This window comes from Candoia aspera, chromosome 2, assembly GCF_035149785.1.
Source record: "Candoia aspera isolate rCanAsp1 chromosome 2, rCanAsp1.hap2, whole genome shotgun sequence".
NCBI classification, from domain to species: Eukaryota; Metazoa; Chordata; class Lepidosauria; order Squamata; family Boidae; genus Candoia; species Candoia aspera.
In genome coordinates, this window is record NC_086154.1 from 136104899 (window position 1) to 136124704 (window position 19806).

Below are 19806 nucleotides of genomic sequence, written 5' to 3' on the forward strand. Positions count from 1 at the left end.
GATCTGAACCTTTGTTTTTGGACACACGCAGCTCTTACAGAAGGCTGAGTTAAAGGGTTATCCATCAGTTCGTGAGCCAGTGGAAAAGTACACCAGCATAAATTATGTAACCCCATTTTTTAATCTCTATTTTGCTGTAGTAACAAGGGCGGCAAATGGTGTTGTCCTTACAGCATGCCTCAGTGGCTATGTTAAGGAAGGAATTTGTTAGATTCCCCTGGCTTTGTTCCCCTCCCAGCAAGTTAGCTACCAACAGGAAAAACAATCACCAATCCCTCTCCTTAACATGGGATAGAATGAGGTGGAGTGAATGTAGTCCAATTAACAAGAGGCAGGCCTTAAGGGATGGCAGGTGATGAAGAGGGAGGAGCTTGCCTGATGGTCCTTGCAATTCCTCCTCTGCACATTCATTCATTTTATATGGCTGTCCATCTGATATACATGACTCTGGGTGGCTAACAATTAAAATAAAATAAAAACAGAATAAAAACACAACCAATAATTAAAAACATAAATAACATAACAGCATAAAATAGCAGCTGAGAATAATCAAACCCTGCACAGTCGATATAACCAAAAAGTTGGCTCACCCACTCTTTCAGGGCCCCAGGCTTGATGGCAAAGCCACGTTTTTCAAAATGGCACTCTCTTGCAGATGAGAACTGGAGCATGCTTCTCCTGCCGGATCTCAAGGGACAGGCAGACACCACTGGGGGGAGATGGTCCTGTAAGTAACTCTTACCTGTGAATCAGGCTATTACTGAACACAGGTCAAGCACTTTTCTAAAAGAGTGCTAAACCCATGTTCAAAATAGTCTCACTGACAGGTACAGGCATGGAGGAGGCATGCAGGGTAAAGTGGGAGGAAACTTTCCTAATGCTGCTCCTTGGTGCAACCCCAACTCTTCTGTTCACCTGGGACTTGTCAGTCAGGCTCTTTCCTTCCTTCCTTCCTTCCCTCCTTCCTTCCTTTTGCAATTAAAACTTTATTAATTTTTGTCAGATGTAGTTAAAATACAAAATAGAAAATAGAAAAAAGATAGAGAACAGAGCTGAAAAGAGAAACAAGAAAAACTAAAACAGTGCAACTATAGATAGAAAACACAAAACACATGTGACTTCCGACCTTCTCCAACATGGATATAAATGCATATATAACAAATTAATCTCTTACCATTAATTAAGCCTTTAGTAACATTATTTCTTTTAAATCAAACCCTTTAATCATCAAAACCCAAAATCAAGGCTTCATTTTTTTTCAGATATAAGCAAATAATCCAAAAGCAGTTTCCAAGTAGAAACGTCAGTCAGGCTATTTCTGAACATGTGTCTAACGCTCTTCTGAAAGACCACTAAACCTATGTTTAAAAAAATCTAGCTCAGAGGTGAAGGTATGCAGGAGGGTGCAGGGTGAAGCAGGAGGGAGTTATCAATAACCAGTGAGCTCCATCCTCAACTAGTGCTCCAAAGGAATGGCATGCTTGCAGCAAGTGAGCAAGGAGTCCAGTTCTGTTCTTGTGGTTGGCAGTGCTGGAAGTACCGGTGGACAGTCCTGGAAAACATGAAATTATGATTAGCCCATGCATGATAACTGCAATCATCATGATACCACTTAGTGCTGCAAAAGCAGAAAAAGGCAGCATCCGCTCTTCTCTGGCCAGGACAATGTAAGTAAACAAATAGCTGCTGCATGACACCAATCCTGGGCGCATTGAATCATCAGAACAACAGTTGTACTGCTTGTATACAAACCCTCAGAAATAATAAAGTAGTAGAATAGTTTTAAAATATGGCTGTGCAAAACTCCTTGTCGGCATAAACAGCAGAAAATCTACAATATACTCAATGACAACATAACTACACACACACAGTTGACAAAATCCAGCTTTGCCTCTTGGTTTAAATTGATCTTCTATGGGGTTCAGACTAATGTTGTTTCAATTGACCTTTTGATCAGTGGCTGCAGCAAAATTTCACAAACTGACTATAAGCAGAGTCATGACCGAGTTGCCAAAATGATTCATTGGAAACTTTGCCAGCAGTTTGGATTTGAATGTAGCAAGAATCACTGGGAACATCAGATTGAGAAGATTTTGGAAAATGAGCGGGTTAAGATCTTACGGGACTTTAAAAATCCAAACAGACAGGCATCTTGTTCATAACATGCCTGACATAACAGTCATTGAAAAGAAGAATGTCTGGTTCATTGATGTTGCTATACTGTGTGATGCTAGGATTGAGGAAAAACAATTGGAAAAAAATTATGAAATACTGGGACTTGCAGATCAATGCTGAACACTTAAGAAATTGATCCGTTGTTATATCAATTGTGATTGGAGCCCTTGGAGCAATACCTAAAGGACTCCCTCGGTATCTGGAAATTTTAAATTTATCAGACCTGGAACACCCTAATTTTACAAAAAACCAATATCCTGCTTGGAACTGCTTATATCCTCAAATGCTACTTAATAATTCTTAGGTCCTTGGTTAGGTCCTTGGTTCACCAGCCTTTGATTGTGAATCTACTTGTAGATTACCCATATAATAATAATTATATTAGTATTATTAGTATTATTATTAAAAGTAGTGATAATAAAACTTTAACAAGATAATGCATGTGGATATTCTGAACACTAAAGAAAAGCATTATTACTCCTGAGGAGCGGGTTGAGTTACGGCACAATAATCATGATTTTTTTTTTTTAGTTGGCTCCAAATATACCTTTCGGTAACTGCTAACTTTATATCCTGCAGCTGCTAGACACAGAATGGCACGGGAAGGCAGGCAGGCAGGCTATTGATAAGGACGTGAGCATGCCTCTTACACGGGTATGCCTTGTCAAATTTTGCCACAAGCTCCTCGTCGACCCATAGCTCGACTACCCATCAAGTAGGCTACGCATGCTCTGACTCTTTAAAAAAAGGCGTGCCAAATTTTCTCCCGCGCTTGCGCTCCACCGTGATGTCAATTCGCTGCGACATCTACTTGCAGGCGGGTTCACGTGTTCCGGCGTTTGCGGGGCTCGGCTCTGGCTGGTCATGGAGGAGGCGGCAGCCGTGCCGCAGAAGCGTTTCTACCGGCAGCGTGCGCACTCTAACCCGCTGGCGGATCACACCTTACTGTAGTGAGTGTGGACAGGGCTTGCCCCTAAGCGGTTCCGCAGCTTCTTATCTCCTTCCCACTTTGTGGGCTCCAAATAGTTTTCCTGCGAGTTCACAAACGCCGCTGAAAAGTCAGACTGTCGAGTGCTTTTGTTTCGTGGGAATGCATTTGGTCACGAGCGCCTGGTTTTTCGTTTGGCTGTATGCTCAATGTTGCCGTAACTCCGCAGTCCTTTGCTACTGGTTGTATTGAGCTGTGGTTCAGAACATCTAGCAGGCACGAACCTGTCTATTCTTGCTATTGACAAATTATCCTGGATGTAAATCTAGTTGGATTCGACAGTACTTCTGAAAAAATCTGTCGAGAGTCAGGCTTCATACAGCTCTTTCTCTTTACCGAAGGAAAAAAGAGCATGGAGCTGTCTTGTTTCATCCCGTGTTATTGATTTTAAAGGATGGTAGCTCTAAAAGGAAGCAAGACAACATGCTTCTCACCCTCACACTATAGTGGTTGTTTAGCTCATGCTACCAAATCTGGGATACAGAAATCCAGATGGCAATAAGGAGATAGGCAAACCTCCAGTTTTTACTGCCACTTGTGGTAGTTTGGAGTTTTACTGTGATTTACCCTGGATATGTATTTTCTAATACTGTTCTGTAAACTAGATTAGACTAGTTCTGAGTCTAATCTAGTTTTTACAGATTAGACTAGACTAGTCTAGTTCTGAGTCTAATCTAGTTTACAGAAGGAAGGAAGGAAGGATTTCTGAAGGCTGCTTGGAACTGCAACTGGCACCAGGCCTATGTTCAGTGGTGGCAGAGTGTCTTTGCATAGCCCAGTTTCTTCCACATTCTTTCAGATTTTCAAACCAGCTCAAAGAAATCCTAAACCTGCATGGCCCTTACTAAGAATTCGGGGAGTTGCAATGCCAACATATCTGGAGAGTGCCCAAGTCAGAGAAGATTGGCATAGCTCTTTTCATAGTGGATTATAGGAGAATGGCAGTGTGGGTTTATTCAGTTTTAGGAGTAAATTTTATTTGATTTAGCCATTATTGCTTGAGTTGAATTTTGCTTAGAAATAAGGTCCATCAAGTCCTTGGGCTTGGTTTCAAAATATTGTTAACATTGCAACCTTCTGTATAGTTGCTTAGAAGTAATCCCATGGAACAGAAATGGAGTTATGTAAATAAAGTAAGGAACAGTCAGTCAGTTTTTATTTTGGTCATTGACCGGCATAAAATAACATTAAATGATGACAGTTTACGACCATCCCTATAAGCTATGAAAAATAACACTTAGAATTACTAACAGAAAATCACAATATCACTAAAATATTAAGATTATAGAAACTAACAGTATAATATAGTGCAGTATATAATGATGTGAAATAAATGTTAGTATATAAAAACTATAGAAAATAAAGTAGATAAACTACTATCTAGCCACATCTACATTTAGAAGACAGCTCAGCTAATTTTACTTCCAAAGTGAGAATTTATTGAATTTAGAGTTAGTTGCAATCCTAAAAATCCACTGACATCATTGGAATTTATTGTGGTTAGTTTTAACATGGAAGTCCCTAAATTATCGTATTTGGGAAATCATCTGCTTCCAGATTGGCATTTCATTTAACTATAACACATGTCCTTGGAATGTCAGTAGAAATACAAGTCATTCAAATATTTCCATGTTTTGAAATTCTGAGTCACTTAGTTTGCCGTTAAATAGCCCTTGAGAACCACAATGCATTAAATTATATCCAAAAGACGAGAATATATGCAGCTCAGGGTTGTTGGTTGTTTCTGAGATGACTATCACAACCTCACACAGCACACAAACCAACTGTTGTTTATTCGTTTAGTCGCTTCCAACACTTTGTGACTTCATGGACCAGCCCACGCCAGAGCTTCCTGTCGGTCGTCAACACCCCCAGCTCCCCCAGGGATGAGTCCGGCACCTCTAGAATATCATCCATCCACCTTGCCCTTGGTCGCCCCCTCTTCCTTTTGCCCTCCACTCTCCCTAGCATCAGCATCTTCTCCAGGGTGTCCTGGCTTCTCATTACGTGGCCAAAGTATTTCAGTTTTGCCTTTAATATCATTCCCTCAAGTGAGCAGTCTGGCTTTATTTCCTGGACGATGGACTGGTTGGATCTTCTTGCAGTCCAAGGCACTCTCAGAATTTTCCTCCAACACCACAGTTCCAAAGCATCTATCTTCCTTCTCTCAGCCTTCCTCATGGTCCAGCTCTCACAGCCATACGTTACTACGGGGAACACCATTGCTTTAACTATGCGGACCTTTGTTGTCAGTGTGATGTCTCTGCTCTTAACTATTTTATCAAGATTTGTCATTGCTCTTCTCCCAAGGATTAAGCGTCTTCTGATTTCCTGACTGCAGTCAGCATCTGCAGTAATCTTCGCACCTAGAAATACAAAGTCTTTCACTGCTTCTACATTTTCTCCCTCTATTTGCCAGTTATCAATCAAGCTGGTTGCCATAATCTTGGTTTTTTGAGGTTTAGCTGCAAGACAGCTTTTGCACTTTCTTCTTTCACCTTCATCATAAGGCTCCTCAGTTCCTCTTCACTTTCAGCCATCAAAGTGATATCATCTGCATATCTGAGATTGTTAATGTTTCTTCCAGCGATTTTAACTCCAGCCTTAGATTCCTCAAGCCCGGCATGTCGCATGATGTGTTCTGCGTACAAGTTGAATAGGTAGGGTGAGAGTATACAGCCCTGCCGTACTCCTTTCCCAATCTTAAACCAGTCCATTGTTCCATGGTCTGTTCTTACTGTTGCTACTTGGTCGTTATACAGATTCTTCAGGAGGCATACAAGATGACTTGTTATCCCCATACCACTAAGAACTTGCCGCAATTTGTTATGGTCCACACAGTCAAAGGCTTTAGAATAGTCAATAAAACAGAAATAGATGTTTTTCTGAAACTCCCTCGCTTTTTCCATTATCCGGCGGATATTGGCAATTTGGTCCCTAGTTCCTCTGCCTTTTCTAAACCCAGCTTGTACATCTGGCAATTCTCGCTCCATGAATTGCTGAAGTCTACCTTGCAGGATCTTGAGCATTATCTTACTGGCATGTGAAATGAGTGCCACTGTTCGATAGTTTGAACATTCTTTAGTGTTTCCCTTTTTTGGTATGGGGATATAAGTTGATTTTTTCCAGTCTGATGGCCATTCTTGTGTTTTCCAAATTTGCTGGCATATAGCATGCATTACCTTGACAGCATCATCTTGCAAGATTTTGAACAGTTCAGCTGGGATGCCGTCGTCTCCTGCTTCCTTGTTATTAGCAATGCTTCTTCTCGAGGCCCATTCAACCTCACTCTTCAGGATGTCTGGCTCTAGCTCACTGACCACACCGTCAAAGCTATCCCCGATATTGTTATCCTTCCTATACAGGTCTTCTGTATATTCTTGCCACCTTTTCTTGATCTCTTCTTCTTCTGTTAGGACCTTGCCATCTTTGTTTTTGATCATACCCATTTTTGCCTGGAATTTACCTCCGATGTTGCTAATTTTTTGGAAGAGGTCTCTTGTCCTTCCTATTCTATTGTCTTCTTCCACTTCCATGCATTGCTTGTTTAAAAATAATTCCTTATCTCTTCTGGCTAACCTCTGGAATTTTGCATTTAATTGGGCATATTTCTCCCTATCACTGTTGCCTTTTGCTTTCCTTCTTTCTTGGGCTACTTCTAGTGTCTCAGCAGACAGCCATTTTGCCTTCTTGGTTTTCTCTTTCTTTGGGATGTATTTTGTTGCCACCTCCTGAACAATGTTGCGGACTTCTGTCCAGAGTTCTTCTGGGACCCTATCTACTAAGTCCAGTCCCTTAAATCTATTCTTCACCTCCACTGCATATTCCTTAGGAATATTAGTGAGCTCATATCTAGCTGATCTGTGGGTCTTCCCTAATCTCTTTAGTCTGATCCTAAATTGTGCAAGAAGAAGTTCGTGATCTGAACTACAGTCAGCTCCAGGTCTTGTTTTTACCGACTGTATAGATGTCCGCCACCTTTGGCTGCAAAGGATGTAGTCAATCTGATTTCGGTGTTGTCCATCTGGTGAAGTCCATGTATAAAGCTGTTTCTTAGGTTGTTGGAAGAGAGTGTTTGTTATGCAGAGTGAGTTGTCTTGGCAAAATTCTATCAGCCTATGTCCTGCTTCGTTTTGTTCTCCCAGGCCATGCTTACCTGTAATTCCAGGTGTCATTTGACTTCCCACCTTAGCATTCCAGTCTCCCATGATGAAAATAACATCTCTTTTTGGCGTGTTGTCCAGTAGGTGCTGCAGATCCTCATAGAACTGCTCTACTTCAGCTTCTTCAGCATCTGTGGTTGGCGCGTATATTTGGATCACTGTGATGTTAGATGGCTTGCCCTGAATTCGAATTGAGATCATTCTGTCGTTTTTTGGATTGTATCCGAGCACTGCTTTAGCCACTTTACTATTAATTATGAAGGCTACTCCATTTCTTCTGTGGTCCTCTTGTCCACAGTAGTAGATCTGGTGGTCATTTGATGTGAAGTGGCCCATTCCAGTCCATTTCAGTTCACTGACGCCCAGGATGTCTATCTTTAATCTTGACATCTCACCAATAACCACATCCAATTTGCCCTGGCTCATAGATCTCACATTCCAGGTTCCAACGGTGTGTTGATCCTTAGAACATTGGATTTGCCGTTCACCACCAGCACCGTCGGCCGCTAGCCGTCCTTTTGGCTTTGAGCTAGCTGCATCATCACGTCTGGGGCTAGTTGAACTCATCCTCTGTTCCTCCCCAGTAGCATTTTGACCCTCTTCCGACCTGGGGGTCTCATCTTCTGATGGTATACCGACATATCTCTGGTTGTACTGATCCATTTAGTTTTCACGGCAAGAATACTGGGGTGGGTTGCCATTACCTTCCCCAGGGATCGCATTTAGTCTGACCTCTCTGTCATGACCTTCCCGTCTTGGGTGGCCCTTCACAGTTTAGCTCATGGCGTCATTGAGGTGCTCAAGCTCCAGCACCACGACAAGGTAACAATCCTTTGCTGAAGACACAAACCAGCTAAAGCCCTCCAAAACATTTAAGTAAACCAAAAGCCCCGATAGCCACGAAGAAAAAAGTCATCTACAACATACAGTGTAAGGACTGTAACAGCCACTATGGAGGACATAAAGGGAGAAGACTAGCTGAGTGCATCCATGAACACCAACTGGCAGTCAGAAGACACAATGAAAACTCCTTAATCTCACAACACATGGACAGCTTCAACCATAGTTTCAATTGGGAAACAACATCCTAAACCAAGCCAAATCCAAAAACACCAGAGAATTCCTGGAAGCCTGGCACTCAGACAAAGCAGCCATCAACAGACACATAGAGGTAAACAACATTTACATACCGTTCAAAAGAGACAATAAAAAAAACTAAGAAGGAAACATCTTCTCCAGCAGTCAAAACCCAGATAAGCAGGGATTAACACCAGACAAGCAATCAAGCGTAAAACAATACCCTAATCAAGGAACTACCAAGGAGAAAACCACACCCCACCAACACTGGCAGGGCAAGCTATGGTAGACAAACAGGGAGCAAACCCCACACTCACCAGCACTGATGGTGGGTAGCACTAGTCGGGTAATGAAATGCCTGCAAGCAGACAGCCAAGCTCAGAGAGCACCAAAGGACTCCACATTAAATTATATTCCAGAAATATTTTTCTATAGGCGCAAAAACCAATTTTCCTAAATTTTGTACCTTTTAAATATGTTAGGATCCTAGCTCCCAGAATTCTCAGACAGAATGAAGAAATTGACCTATACATAGGACTGGGTACTCTTTGAAAATGACTCAAAAGAAGGCCTTCAACTCTCATACAAGATGAGTTCTGCTACTCATGAATGTAGCCTGACTTTTTTTTTTCAGACTTCTACACAAGCCTGAAAAAAAAATGATGCTTTAAAGAATCCATTTGTCCAAGTTAATACAACTTTTAAAGCAGTAGCCTCTTTTATCAGGCTCACTAACCCCTAGCCAGCTTTACTGAATAGTGATCAAGTGCTGCAGTTATGCCCAGTCTGAAATACGTCTCCTGCATTGTTTTTGAGATGTGCGTAGCCTTAATAGTTCCCGTCTGTACTGTTTGTTTCATAAACCCTCCGGTTTCTTTCCCATTAGTCCTGCCAAGCCTGAGGAAATGGACTGGTCTGCACTGTACCCAGAGTTCTTTGCTCCTTTAACCAATGATAGTTGGCACGATGATCCAAAGGACATTGAAGAAAAAACCAAACCTGGATTTCAAGTGGAGTTTGCTGATATTGGCTGCGGATATGGAGGACTGCTTGGTAATTTTTCCCCTCCATTTTTTTTCTTCCTAGCTTTTTTCCCGCAGGTGCAGGGTCCGCTTTCTTCGGATCAACCGAATGTTGATCCATTGGTTGCAACAGGAATTAACCGACTGGCTTGTTGCCCAAGCCTGACATCGTAATTTTTTCCCTCCACTGATCCTTAAGAAATGGCTAAGCTTGTTTCCAAATTTTATGGAAGGTGGTTTCAGTGGTGCTTGAATATTCATACCATCAGAAACCTTTTTTAGATGTTTTCCTTCTGGGATTAGATCTGTGGAGGTTTTATGATGTAAATCAGGAAGGGAGCTGGGTAGACCTTCTTTTTCTGCCATCTAAAACTGGTATTTTTCAAAATGTAGTATATATGCAGCTTGTTCCAGAAGTGCTTCAGACCTATTAATTTCAGTGGAATTATTCCCAGATTATGTGTGATATTCCAGCCTAAAAATAAGACTAAGGCTGCAGTCCGGTATATATTTAGTTTGGAGTAAATCCCAACAAATTATGAATTCATGCATAGGCTAGCACCATAAAACTGGGCACACAACTCTTCCTAGCTCAAGAGCTCCAGCAGGCTTCGTGCAGATGATTGAAAGCTGCACTTCAGAAGCGTTCAGGGTCTTCTGGGGCGGGATTTCAGTTTTAATGGGTGAAAGTGTGGCCTTAAAAACCTGCAAGGCTTCAGGCAAAAATACCAAAAAGGTCTTTAAAAAGGAAGTGTATTTCTGGGATCCATAAAAGGCATAATTCCTGCCCCCCCCTTTTTTTTTTTTTTACAAAAGGACAATATTAGAGGTTACAGTATTTTAGTAGGGAGAGTAAAGGAGTTCTCTATAGCAGAAAGTAAAAGTGCAATGTAGTTCAAGCAGAATGGTTTCATACTGGAAGTAAACTACTGTTTGGAACCATGTGCACTACAGTCTGAAACAAAATACTGACATGCTTAAATATCATAATCAAGCTCCCACAGTCAAGCTCTGTGGGAGTCATAAATCTGTACTGATTTCCTTACGTTAATGCACCTCCTTTTACCCAATAATTTCCAAGCAGTTTTACTGGTTGAATTATTTTTAAAAGACCTTGTTAGCCACCTTGGATGATCTTTGATGAAATAAGATAAGATCTGCATTAAAAATAGTAATACATTGGGTCAAAACCTGCAGTATGATTTAAAAACAGGAAGAGTTTAGATGTTCTTAATAAATAAATCTCAGTGCTTATAGAATTATAATTCCCAGAATTTCTTTCTCATTTATTGAGAAATAATAGGTAAATAACTACTACTTTATAGGGACCCAGGGATACAATTATGGCTTCCATTCAGAGGGAATAAAGGGTGGTAGTACAGAACAGACCAATCAGAAAGTGTCAGCTTTCATTTTAAATAACAAGTGTGAAGACCTCATGGAAGTTGGGGTGAACTTTAAAAATGTCATGAAATCTCATAAACTGAAGATGCTGTAAGTTAAACTTTTGAGATTCAGTACTTTTCTATGGTTTTTTATCCTTCCCCTGTGAATAGCAGAAGCAGAAATAATTATTATTGATCTGACTGTTTCACTGAAATTAATGTAAGTGTGTGTGTGTGTTTGTGTGTATACACACACACACACACACACAGATCACAGAATTTGATTCTTCTCAGTGGGAAGGTTATTAATAAATTACATATTTGTTATTTTGGCCACTTCCTTAGCGCACGAGCTGAGCTTTGGCTCACAATGAATAAAGGCCTGTGGTCTGTTTCCCACTAAAGGTGATTTTTAGGTGATGATTGTGGCTCCCATGTGTACAATCTGATTAAAATGGCCTTGCTGTGCTAGGTATAACATATATACAACAAAATGCCTTTTACAGCTTGTGCTCAGTTTTTCACATGGTCCGTTGTCGCTGTGTGAACCGGTCCTATGAAGCTACTTTTCAAATCCAGGCAAGTGTGAGTTCATAGGAAATAAAACCTGGAGACTCTTGAAGGCTTCTGAGGCTTAAGTTGTTTCCACCTGAAATATCTCAGAAGATCAAAGTTTAGTTCTTTGTAGCTTGTTCCAGATTGAAGATAAGACACAGTGAATTCCTTGACAGATACAGCCCATGAAAATGTAGGGTTGTGGTCTTATTGACATGCCTAGTAAGTGTAAGTTACCCTTAGTAACAACTAAGGCTGCAGGCCCATGCAGCCTTCCGTGAAAGTAAACTCTATTCATTGTATCTTGGTCTCAATAGATACGATACAAATATAAATGTGAGTAGAATCAAAGCAGTACATCTCACCTGTTACTTACACATCCTATTGAAAGATGTTGTATTCAGTTCCAGGCATGCATCTCACATTCACCTCTTGCTGACCTAGCTATCTCTGTCTCCCATTTGGCTGTTTTTTCCCTACTGCTGAAATTTAAATGGCAAGCCACTGGGGATAAGGACAACACAGCCTTTCCAGTTGGTCATCCTCTCCCCCACAACTCCCCAGCCAGCATGGACGATAGACATGTCTGGAGGTGATAGAAGCAAGAAGTGTGTTTGTCAGGTTAGCATAGTCTGTACAGCCTACCGCTTACATGCAAGCAGTGCTAGTTTGAGGTGGACCTTGCTCTACTGTTTTGCTCTTAAGTAAGAGGATATACCTGGTATCATCTTCAGGGTACTTAGCCTGTTAACTATTAAGAGATTCCCAAGTCTGCATGCTTGCTTTGCAGATTTATAACATGCTGGTTGACCATGGGAATTGTAACAAAACAACATACACAAAGCATGTCCCTTGCCCTGGCTCTAGAGGCTTTTAGAGTAGATTGAACAACAGAGAGCTGCAGTGCAGTATATGTATGTGCTGTGATCAGAACTCAAGACTACAAAATGGATACTCAGAATTACCTAAGTTACCCATTTTGCAAAATGCCCCAGGGTCCACGATGGATATAAAACTGGCAGGTTGTCGAAAGTATTTCTGCTTCCCTCTGCTGCTTGAGGAAAGGGCCAAGCAGATTATAAAGCTCTAGCTTTTTGTCACCATTCACCATTGTCAAGGTTTGTCCTGCACTTTGGGGAGCATCTCTGTTAACAGAAGCAGTAGAAAGTTGCTCTGCAAGAACAGCAGAGGTGGGTCAGGCAGTTGAATATTGTGGTGAATTCCACAGTATCATAGTCCTGGGACATAATCTGAAGGAGCACGGCAGCTGCCTCTTTGCTGAAGGAAGTCAGGTGTATATCAGATTAGTATTCTGAATAAGAGATTGCTTGGGAAACCTAAGCAAATTTAGCCTTGCCTTTTACAATAAAAATGTAGGATTTAAATACAGAAAGGGATAATATATTCCCACCCAATTTAAACCAGCTTTCCCCAAGCTGTTGCCTTTTAGCTGTGGATACCACTCATCCCCAAATGCGAGCTAGGGTGGCATTCAATCAAGAATTTCGGAAATTATAATTCCCATACATGTGGAGGCCACCATATTGGTCGAGCTTGCTACAGATATCTGCTTGGAACAGAAAAAAATAGATGGAAAATTTGAGACTGTGCAGTCAAAGATTGGTGGCAATTCAGTCCGAGGTAAAAGGACTTTTCCTCCTGATTTCACCAAGAGAGCTATTTGTTTAGTTATCTCTTACAATATCACTTTAAAGAGCTTCACCTGAGTTTGATCATGTCAGCAGTCCAAGCAGAGAAACCCGTTTCTTAAATGTGGAAGGCCTAGCTGGGTTGTGATAGAAGTAGGTGACAAGCTGCTCCTGACCATGTTTAATCCAAAGGGAAGTTCCACTGATTTCAGCAGATTAAATAAGCATGAGCAGGACCACAACTCTACAGAAAGCAATGCCGCCAACGTGGTAAGAGAGGAGAGAAAAATGAATCATGCAGAGGAGTGCTAAATACATCTAACTTAAATGTCCAAAGCACCCCTTTGGAATTATCGCTTCTTCCCCCGCATATATCTCCCTCTATACTTTTGTCTTCCTGTATGTGCAGTAAGGCAGCCTTCCTGTGTTGGCTAGGATATGAATTTGTAAAGGGGGTCACAGATGTTCCCTCCTCTCAAAGAAGGGTTATGATAGGACTTCCCTGAATAGGAAAACTTCTGCCAGGTTGGGCCTGCCATTCATAAAACACCTCTTCTTCAGAAGGCAAAGTGGTACAGTGGTTTCCCATCACCCACCCTTGTCCCAGGATGCTTTTTGGCACTCCAGCTTGAAGAGAGGCAGGAGGCTGGTGCCTTGCAACATGTCAGCGTCCTGTTCTTAAAATTAAAAGAAGAAGAAGAAAAATACTCAGATGGAGGCAGGGAGTTTGCAGACTTCATTTAGCCTATAAGGCTTCATGCAGGTGGAATATAAACTGATGTAAGGTGGTTGATTTCTGTTTTCTTTTGTAGTGGCCCTGGCCCCCCTGTTCCCAAACACACTAATGCTGGGCCTGGAGCTCCGTGTGAAGGTCTCAGATTATGTTTGTGACCGAATCCAGTCACTCAGAGCCGCTCACCCTGGGCAGTTCCAGAATATTGCCTGCGTTCGCAGCAATGCTATGAAGCATCTGCCCAACTTCTTCCGCAAGGGACAGGTGAGTCCCTGAAGAGCACAGCTGGGGATCCTGCAAGGAGCAGAGCCATCTTGGAGCCCTGAAACAGGCTTCTGTGCTTGCATGGAAGATGGTCTTCTCCCACCCTGGTTTGCTTTGGAGAGTTTTCATTTCAGGGATCTTTAGGATGGCTCATGAGAGGGCGTTATCATATTTTAAAAAGGAGGTCTTATATACAGGTATCCTGCACTGGCTTTCCAAGGCATCTGTCATGAGTAAGGATGGCGAGCAGGGGGCTCCCATCCAGGCTGTAAGGCGCATGCGTAGCACTGAGGAATTAGGTGGCCATTCAAGGAGACACAGATCGGGCCCGCCTTAACCTTTGGGGTTTATATGTCTGGGTTTTTCCCACGCTTCTTCAGTTTGTTAGGATTTCTGTTATGTAGCTGTAATAAAACACTAGAGACCTGTTCCTTGTCTCAGCGTGGTTCCTGGCTGTTAGGACAGCATCAGGTAGAAGCTTCGGACATCTCTGTTGTCTGAAGAAAGTTTTAATCTAAAAAGCTAAGATTGAGTCTGGAGGAAGCTTCTGTGTCCATACTGGATCCTGCTGCTGAGGGGCAGCCTCATTCGAAAGAGAGAGATGATTAATGCTCTTTATAGCTTCAGTGACTGAATGTTGTCTGAATGCTGAGTAGGAGAGATGGGGTGCAGAGTGACAGCTGGTCCAGGTAAATCCACACCTTGTATCTTTTCTTACCTCTCCAGCTCCTCAAAATGTTCTTCCTCTTCCCTGATCCTCATTTCAAGAAGACAAAACACAAGTGGCGGATTATCAGTTCCACTTTGCTGGCAGAATATGCCTACATTTTGCGTGAGCAGGTGAGCAAGGGGTATTCGGGACAGCTTAACCCTCTCCTAGCCCTCCCGAAAGAGGCCTATGCTTATAGTGCAATAAAGTTACTCAGCAAAGATTTTTACTCCGTTCCTCCTCTGTTTGCCTGCATTTCAGGGGCAGTTTTGATCGTGGCATAAAAGAAAACATAAGTACGTCTTTAGAAAGCTTCCCACCTGGAGAGCTGCTTCCCTGCCATAGGTGCCCAAACAATTTTACGATAGGGAGACTTGCAGGTAGGAAGAAGATGCCTGTGGATTACTGGTTTGCCAACTCCAGTGCTAGCAATTCTGTTGAAGAGCTGAAGTAGTTTTTGACAGTCTCAGGCACAAGACTTCCCCAGTACTGCCCTCTGAGATTATTTAAATACGTGCCAACAATTTGGGATCTTTCTGAATGCAAAGCGCATACATTATCATTGTGCTAGCCAGTTGCCATAAAAGTCAATGCAGACAATTGGTCCTTTTATTAAGTACTACCTATTTTTGAGCAACTGTATCTTTTCAAGATATTGGAAAGTAATGCTAGCTAGAATGGAAGAGATTGACTCTGAAGCCAATTTTGCATATGATTGTATGTCGCCATGGAGTTGGACATATACATCCAATACATAAATCTAGACCAAGTGGCCAATTTTGACCACATAGGATAGTGCATAGAAACCATACCTCAGAGAAACAGCATACACCTTTTGGTTATAGAGGATCCAAACTCATGCTTTGTTATCGACACAGAAGTAGGCTATATTTTTCAGATTACACTGCGCTTTTAACTAATTAATTCATTGTCATCATTTGGAGGAATTGGAGAACACATGATAGGGTAGCTAGGCTGTTTATAAAAATGAATAGAACATGTAAAACATAAGTAGCTCAGCAGAAAAGCTGCTGCTCCATCACCATCTTAGCTCCACCAACACATGATAGTGATGCTGTATCATCAGTGGAGTAGACTTTTTGGTCCTTTTTCAAAAGTTTTTGTTTGAGGTGATGCAACAAAATAGGTTTGTTAAGCCTATCACCTTAAATCATCCAATAAAAGACAGAAAAATTGCATTGTGCAAAATAGCCATTGTATAGCCAGATGTCAGCAGTGGAGTTCTAAAAGATCGTCAGGACCACATGTACTCCTTTGGTAGGCTGCCAACCCTTGACAAATCAAGGGAAGCAATTCCTGCTAAGTCCCTGGAGAGCCAGCCGCTCCCAGGCAGAGTTAAAAATGACTTGCCCATTAAGCCAGTAAAAGTCTTGGATTCACAATTATTTAACAATAGTCATAATAAAGATTTCCCCTTAAATCGGGTTACTGGAAAAAGGTAGGAGGAGTACAACTGTATATTTGTATTGATCATTTCTAAGTGTCTACAATATTTGGAGATTCCCTGTTCCTTAATTTTTACCATATATCTGCCCATCCACACAGCATTTTGACTAGATAATGGGGTGAGAGCCAGTTTGGTGTAGTGGTCAAGGCATCAGTCTGGAAACTGGGAGGCTGTTCTGGTCCTGCCTTGGGCATGAAGCCAGGTGGGTGACCTTGGGCCAGTCCCTCACTCCAGCTGTACGAAGCAGGCAAGGGCAAACCACTTCTGAAATCTTGCTAAGAAAACTGCAGGGACTAATCCAGGCAGTCACCAGAAGTCAAAGGCACCAAAAAAAAAAAAAGTCACAGAGTAGACAATGCTGTGTGAGGTGGACAAATTTGCCTGGGTCATAAAGGACAGCTCTCTCTAGTTCTGTGATCGTGTTAGCACTTCATAGAGTGCTATCCTCTCCAACATCACCAACTGCCCTCTCCCGAAATATCTATATTATTATATGATATTTTTTCTTTTTGTGCCTTTGAGTCAGCTGGTTCATATGATATCTGTGGGAAATGTGTAGGGGCTCTGCATTCATTGAGTTGGTTTGGAATGGGTGTCCTGAAGGTCAAGACTGTACGGGCCAGAGCAGAACATGGTGGTACATGTCCAGCAGTGGAAAGCACACATCAGTCTAGACAGTCTTTTCCCTCCTTAATGCTCCAAGAGAGGGTATGAATGGAAGGTGCATCTGCCCTTTGATGATCAGTTGTACCAGTGTAATTCACGAGGGTAGATTTTAATTGGTGGTGTGCAGAGAGGACTTTGTCTCAGACTACAAGGGTAATTAATTTCTTTATCGAAATCCATCAGCATGTGCTGGTGGGTCAGCATATCCTAAATCCTAATGGGAAAACGTTTGGGAATTTCTGACTCAAGCATAGGGAAGAGTGCCAGTTGCTTGCCGGAGGAAAAGGATTAACTTTGCCCTACATCTGGCAGGGAGCTTGGGCTGGCAGGCAGCCTTGGAAGGAGGCTCTTCCACTGCTGATTTCTAGCTGCTTCCTGCAGGGCATTCTGGCTGACTCTACTTTCACCTGCCAGAGAAAAGGTAGAAAGTGCTTGCGTGCCATCCTTCTTTGGAGTTGTAACCAAGAGATCTTGTCTTTGGGATGAATGGCATCTGGCCTCACCCAGTGAGGATGAATCATGCTCTCCCTTCAGCTTTTCCATGACTTCCCCAAAGTCTTATCACTCTGGAGGAAGAGGTTGGGAAAAGCCCAACGGAAGTGCTTTCTATGGGGATGACGGAATTAATGGTGGCAGCGGTACTCTCCCAACAACTTCCAGATTGCAATCATCTTGCCCCAGGTGGTAAGGAAGTCAGAGTCAGAGGTAGTTGGGAATTACTCATGGATCTGGTATTGACCTGTCTACTGCATGGGACAGATTTTGCTGTAAGAGCTTTCTAACGCACCTATAATTGAGGTGGGTGGGTACTTAAACTACTTTTCCCCTTCGTTAGCGATCTGGTATCTGATTCCTGAGGGTCTGTCTCATGTCTTGCTTATCTAACTTAGCCTTCATTCACCTAGGCCCTAGTATATACCATCACAGATGTGGAAGAGGTGCACACGTGGATGGTAAAGCATTTTCAAGAACATCCCCTTTTTGAGGAAGTGCCATTAAAAGAATTGGTAAGAAAGTGTGTGTGGCTGTGCAATTTCTGTCGTCACAGATTTTGCAATTCCAGACATGATTCTATGTGTGTATGTGTCAGGGGGAGGGGGACTAATGTACATGTATCTTACTCCTTGCATGTTACATTAAGTTCCTGATTCTGGTTGCAGCTCATGGGAATTTCTCTAGGCCAACTGCAATCAAGCAAAGTTCATTTTAAAACAATTACCAAAATATAAAATCTATGTAGCAATATAAAAAGAGTAATGGTGAGTATTAGGCACCTTCTAAATAACAAGCTTAGAAGACTTGGTAATATTAAATCTCCTTTTAACTGAAGGAAGATAGGGATGCAACTGTTTGAAAACGACAGGAACTACTTCCACATTTCTCTACAAGAGATTTCTACTCCTCTCCACCTTCACTTTCTTTCTTCATATGACGTATTGGGAGTTCCCTGATAGTTGTGTAACAGTCACCTTAAATGTTTATATTTAGTATCTCAGAGTGAAAGCAAGGGATCTCAGTGAAGAAGAGGGCAGCATCTGCTAGGTTAGATTAATTTGGGATAAGTCCTGCTGTTCCACAAGGCATTAAGAGGGCTAAACTTGGATGCATCCTCTGCATCATAGAGTTGAAAAGGGACCATTTGGTTCACTGAGGAATACAAATTAAGGTAACCATGTCTTCAGCTCCCATGCTGTCTGGGGCTGGTTGGAGTTGTAGTTCCCACCAGGTTGGGAAAGGTTCTACATGTTTCCTTGGCATTAAGATCATAAGGCTGACTCCCTAGTAAGGGTGCATAAGATTGCAAGCCTAGGTTTGGACTGCAAGCAAAAGTTAATAAATGTATTAAGTTCCTGGTGGTTGGACTGATGGTGCTTCCACCTTGGGATCACCAGTTAGGGGAGGACGGCTTGAAGAGCTATGGGACGTGATGTGTCCAGATTGGACACATTTGCTGGTCTGCATGTTGTTACCGTCCAGTGAACACCTAGCCTTGTTTCTCTAAACAGGCAGCTGACCCCATTGTAAGCCTCCTAGGAACCTCAACTGAGGAAGGGAAGAAGGTTCAGAGGAATGGAGGCAAGATCTTCCCAGCTGTCTTCCGCCGTATCAGGGACAGAGCACAGGAACAGGAAATGGCAAGAACATGATTGGGAATTTCCTGTGCCCTTGTGGGCATTCATATCTGCAGCGAGGAGACTGTTTGGAGAAAGTGTGGGATTGGATGCTTCTGGCTGCCCTAGAGTTGACCTTTCATAAGTAGAGGTAGACAATCCTTTCTGGTGAAACAATCCACTGTTGCATCAGGGCTTTTTTTGGCTCACATGGTTGCTTCTTAACTTCGCCCATAGAAAGAGCTGACTACATTTTCCTAACCTTTTTGATGACAATATAAAGGTCAGAAGTGCACAGCTGGACCAAGAGTTAAGAAAGGAGTTAAGTCTTGTAAGCCATAGTTTCATTTGTCACTTTATTATTTTTTTTAATAATAAACTTGGAAGGTTTCATTAAAATAAATAAATTGGTTTGACAGCTTGAGTCCCTTTGGGATTTAGTCCATAGTGGTATTTCTTGTCATCCTCTTTTGTCTCCCCACATCTCACTTTCAGACCCTTTTCTTGTACCTCCAGTGACTGGCCTATGCACAGGGTGAGTGCAATCCCCTCTTCCTCCAGATCTTTGCCAATTGTAAAATCCTTTGGGGTGGGAGGGAATTGCTACAGCGAGAAGTTGCCTGCCTGCTTCCCTCGTAATGTAGTGTGGAAAAATGCAATGGGCTGGTGCAATTTGCACAGAAGCTGAGGTGCAGATGACTGAGATGGGGAAATGCCTTCAACCCAAACCCTTCTGTTAGGATACTTTGGTCTCAGTGATTCTTCCCTACAGTAGCTTCAGTTGCAGGAGCAACTGCATGCTTTGCACATCCCCATTTTGGTATGAAAGCCAGGCTCTGTG

General features: G+C 42.3%; 1 protein-coding gene across 1 annotated transcript; it reads left to right on the forward strand.

The window, feature by feature from the left end:
• The first annotated feature begins 2987 nt into the window (after positions 1 to 2987).
• METTL1 (methyltransferase 1, tRNA methylguanosine) lies at positions 2988 to 19391 on the forward strand. Its single transcript, XM_063293794.1, has 6 exons — positions 2988 to 3125; positions 9290 to 9456; positions 13827 to 14011; positions 14738 to 14851; positions 17760 to 17861; positions 18861 to 19391. Exons 1-6 carry the CDS (start codon positions 3040 to 3042, stop codon positions 18999 to 19001), a joined length of 795 nt encoding a protein of 264 aa, XP_063149864.1. The 5' UTR covers positions 2988 to 3039; the 3' UTR covers positions 19002 to 19391.
• Positions 19392 to 19806: the final 415 nt, after the last annotated feature.